At 42.2% G+C, this 5,000-nt stretch overlaps 1 protein-coding gene across 11 annotated transcripts in view; it reads right to left on the reverse strand.

Moving 5' to 3' along the window:
* Positions 1 to 5,000, reverse strand: part of hth (Meis homeobox homothorax) — a 738,118-nt gene that overhangs the window by 651,644 nt on the left and 81,474 nt on the right. For 10 of the 11 annotated variants that reach the window (XM_070117567.1, XM_070117566.1, XM_070117565.1 and 7 more), the window contains exon 4: positions 2,735 to 2,785. In XM_070117567.1, coding sequence (XP_069973668.1) covers positions 2,735 to 2,785 — 51 coding nt within the window. Of the gene's footprint in view, positions 1 to 2,734; positions 2,786 to 3,383; positions 3,435 to 5,000 lie in introns of all 11 variants that reach the window. The other variant, XM_070117562.1, reaches the window with a different exon arrangement.

A 5,000-nucleotide genomic window follows, 5' to 3' on the forward strand; every position in this document is an offset into this window, starting at 1 on the left:
CGCCTCACATTCCTCTTGGAGCGACTTCTCATAATCATTCTAATGCTACCTTCTCTAACGATTAAAAGAACCCAAGGGGCTTAATCCAGCGGCTTTTTGGATTATCCTGCTGTGGGTGTCGACAAGCCATACGCCTGCTAGCCTGATCTGAGCCTGGATAATAGCGGGGTTTGTCTGCTGCGTGTGTAAGAGAGATGCATTTTATTCTCTCTCTCTCTCTCTCGCTCATTCGTTCGCTCTCTCTCTCTCTCTCTCTCTCGCTCGCTCGCTCGTTCGCTCTCTCTCTCTCGCTCGCTCGCTCGTTCGCTCTCTCTCTCTCTCTGTCTCTCTCTCTCTCTCTCTCGGTCTCTCTCTGTCTCTCCCTCTCTGTCTCTCTCTCTCTCTCTCTCTCGCTCTCTCTCTCTCTCTCTCTCTCTCTCTCTCTCTCTCTCTCTCTCTCTCTCCCTTATCGACGCTTTAACGTGATTTTTAAGTTTACGTAAAATCTCGGGAGGAATTTAAGAGGACTTTCTCGCGCGCCGCGAACTCGGTTGTGTTATATCAATTAGACTCTGGGGATTCTTTGGTTTCTTTTGCTTTATCGTCGTCTGAATCCCCTTCCCTTGGAGCCTGAGTCCCTTCGCCCCTCGCGCCGCCGCCCCCGCCGTCCTCCCGCAGCGGCAGGCGGCGGCGGCGGCGGGAGAGCGGGGAGGCGCTGCAGGAGGGAGCGAGCCTCGAGACAGCGCCGCCCGCGCTCGCCTCCCCGCCTTCCCCGCCCTTCGCCCTGGCTCCTTCTCCTCCGAACGGCGCATCATCTCCCTCCCTCCCTCGCGAGCGGCAACCGCGTCCCTCGGCCGCCGCCCGCCCTGGCCGCGCCGCCCGACCGGGAAGCTGCTCGCCCGCGGCCAACTGCCTCCATGATGCTTCTGCAACGCATTTGCATATTAACAGGCAGGGCGCATCCGCCGTGAGCCGCCCGGCCAGCCCGCCCGCCCGGCCGAACGCACCAATCAAACAAAATGGCGCTCTATCACAGCCCCTTGAGCAGGCCCCGCTATACCGGACGGCGCCCTCGCTACAGCGGACGCCCTGGACGCCGACGGCGCGCGGTGGCGGCCTTTGCGTGGGCGCCTGGCGGAGGGAGGGCGCCATGCAGCACGCAGAGCGCCCCTGCCTGCCACAGGCCCCGCCCGCCCAGCGCCGCCCGGCCCGACCGTGGGCGCCGTGGCAGGTGGCGCCTCGCCCGCCCCGCGCCCTCCGCGCCGGGTACGCTGCCGAGGAGGCCGCTGCGGCACCGCGGGCACTGGCGCTCCCGCCCTGCCCCTCCCGATAACGGCGCCCTGTCTATCGCGGCCAGGACGGCGGACCCAAAGCCCGCTCCGCTATCGCTGGACCTGCAACCTTTCTCTACCTGTAATTTTCTTTATTGCAGGTAATCTTATTAATTACCTGTAACCTTCTGCTTAACTTATAACCTTCACCTTAAATCCCTTTGTCCCTTAATTAATTAACTTTCGCCAAGACTTCCTAGGTCTTTCCAGAACGAAACAGAGAGAGAGAGAAAACGCGTAATATTTTCCATGATTTTACAAACGCAGACGATTAAAACTATAATGATAATGATAATAATATCAATTTTCATTATTACTATTATCATCATCATCACACCGCATCATCATAATTATTATAGAAATAAAATGAAAACTGGACTAAATAAATATAAGAGGCTCTTGTCAACACCCGCTTTTTCTACACAATAGGCCTAATGTTGTTTTTTTTCCAGAAGAAAGAATTAGAAAAGAATAATGCAAAAATAAGATCTATCTAGAAACCTATTTTTTAATTCAAAATAACATACGTTTCCAAAATTAAGATGTGTCGATAAACCTATTTTTCAATTCAAAATAATATGCATTTACAAGTTGAAGATCTGTTTATAAGCTTATATTCTAAAATTCAAAATAACATATATTTGCAAAATTAACATCTGTCTTTAAACCTGTTTCTTAAATTAAAAACTCTAAATATTTGCAAAATTTAAATTGTTCTATAAACCTCTTTTTGTTTAATTTAAAACAACCCATATTTGCAAAGTTATAACCTGTCTATAAACTTATTCCCTAAAATTCAAAAATAATACAATTATGCAACACTCAAGACCTGTCAATAATTTGCATACTCTGATGAAACCCAAACAATTAATGAACAACTGGCGGTGTTTTCTGCCATGTGGCAAACTTGTTCAATTTAGGCAGAATCTTCAATTACATACGCTTTTGCAGGTTATCTAAATATCATCTTTAATAACTAGTTTGAGTTACATGATTGAACATCGATCTACTTAATCAAGATCATATTTCCTAAATGTTAATCAGTTTTATAAAAAAATTTGAAACATCCATCTAGTTTACATTTGTGTGTATGTTGGGTGGGATTTTATCTATCACAAATTTGAATAAATCTCATGATCTTGTCCATGGTCACAAAGACATAAAAAAAGTGCATACTATATAACAAAACACCTACAATGTATATATATATATATATCCACACATCTCTACAAACTTGAAACATCCAAGAAAAAATAGTAAAAACATATCTACCAATCATATCATAATTACCATCTTAATCCAAGATCTCACTGATGTAATAAACACACAAAACACACACAAAAATAATTATATATATATACTAAATAGAAAAAAATAAAAATTAAAACACAAGAGAGAGAGAAAAGCGATGGGTAGTTACTTACTAAGCTATCAAGCTCTGGGTTTGCCTGATAATATGGCTTCTCCTGCCTAATCTGTAAAAGGCAAAATTTCGGGGCTAAGTCGGACTCTTTGGAGGCATAAGGGCGGCTACTGGGACCCGCCCACGGGGTCGGAGTGGGCGGGTTGTGCAGGGTTTGGGTGGGGTTGGGTGGGGTGGAGGAAGGGATAGGGGAAAGGGGAAGGAAAGGGGAAAGGGAGAGAGGAGAGGGAGAGGGAGAGAGAGAGGGGAGAGAGAGAAAAAGATGAGAGAGAGAGAAGAGAAGAGAGAGAGAAAGGAGAGAGGGAGGGAGAGATAGATAGATAGATAGATAGAGAGAGAGAGAGAGAGAGAGAGAGAGAGAGAGAGAGAGAGAGAGAGAGAGAGAGAAAACAGAAACAGAAAAATCAGAAAAAAATCAAGAAACAGCGAAAGGAGAGAAAAAATATAAAGACGAGTTCAAGAATAGAATAGAGAAGACAAGGACAAGAATGAGAGAGAAGAAAAGGAGGAAAAAAGGACAAGGAAGAGAGAGGAGAAAAGGGACAAGGAGAGGAACAAGGATCAAGGACTCTACACCCTGGCGGAGTGATGGTGACATTAGGCCGAAAGTGATGGTGATGATGATGGTGGTGATGGTGATGGTGACTTACCATGCTGTCAACTTCAGGATGTGAGTAGTAGAAGGGTTTCTCGTGTCGTAGCTGCACGATGAGGGAGAAACAACACCACTTAAGTTGCATTTTTGAATCTCTAAATCTTATTTCATTTTATTTTTTTTATTTATATTTGTTTTTTCTTGGGGGAGAGGGGAGGGGGGGAGGGGGAGGGGGAGGGGGAGGGGGGAGGGGAGGGGGAGGGGGTGGTGGTAAGGGAGGCTGGTAAATAAGATGGAGAGGGAGAAGGGGAGAAGGGGAGGGATGGGAGGTAGGGGGGGGAGGGGGAGGGGTTGGTGAATGAGTGAAGAGGGTTTTTTTCCGATAAATAATAATTAGTAGTAAGAGTAATAGTAAACTTTACAAGGAAAAAAAAAAAGAGTAATTGAGTGGCAATGATTGATAAATAAGGTGTTATGGGGTCAAAACGTAATAAATTTCGGAGGGGCTAGTAATAACAGTTATAAATAAAATATATACATAACCAGCAGAGGGTGGGGAAGGAAGGGGATGATGAAGACAGGAAAGCACGTAATGGGATAAATAAGGGAAAAAGGAATGAATGGTAATGAACAGTGGAAGAGGCAAACGTAGCAATACCCAAAACAAAATGGAATATTAATCGAAATATCAATCTTTATAATTACTTTAGTTCAATTAAATAAAAAATAAAAAATAAATCAATAAATAATTAAATAAATCAACAAAATAAAACTAAAAGTTATTAGCAATTAATTAAAGGTGCTTTAAAACTTCCATCAAATTTTGGGGGTCATTGTCACGTTGTAAAGATAATGATAAATGCCAAAAGTGCACATTGATAAACCATCTGCAAGGGAAATATGGTGAAACATATATAAACATTATCACAATATACTAAAAAAACAATTTATTTACTTTAAATTAATGTATCTTCATGAATTATACTAAAAAAAAAACAATTTATTTACTTTAAAAAATGTATCTTCATGAATTATACTAAAAAATCTATTTATTTACTTCAAATTAATGTATCTTCATGAATCATACGAAAAAAAACAATTTATTTCCTTCAAATGAATATATCTTCATGACTAGCAAACTCAATATTACTGTCACATTTATTTTTACGTTAAGATTTTTGTTACTAGGAAATGAAACGTCAAGATATTTCATTAAAGTAAGAGACAAATACGAAATATGAAGAAATATACAATGATCTTTTGTCCTTATAATAATTCATAGATATAACATCTTACAAGTAAACAAATTAAATATCAATAAGTACAAGATAAGACATGGGAAAGATATTAAGGCAACAGGAATCCTCGTCACGTAAATAATAATAATAATGATAATAATAACAATAATAATAATAATAATAATAATAATAATAAAATGCGATTGTCAGAGAGCTTACAAAATCTCTCACTCACTCACTCACTCTTTTTTTCTCTCTCTCTCTCCAACTCCTCACTCTCTCTATCTCTCAATCTCTTTCTTTTCCCTCTCTCTCTCTCTCTCTCTCTCTCTCTCTCTCTCTCTCTCCCTCTCTCTCTCTCCCCCTCTCTCTCTCCAACTCGTCACTCTCTCTATCTCTTCAATCTCTTTCTTTTCCCTCCCCTCTTCCCCTTC

This window comes from Penaeus vannamei, chromosome 40, assembly GCF_042767895.1.
Source record: "Penaeus vannamei isolate JL-2024 chromosome 40, ASM4276789v1, whole genome shotgun sequence".
NCBI lineage: Eukaryota > Metazoa > Arthropoda > Malacostraca > Decapoda > Penaeidae > Penaeus > Penaeus vannamei.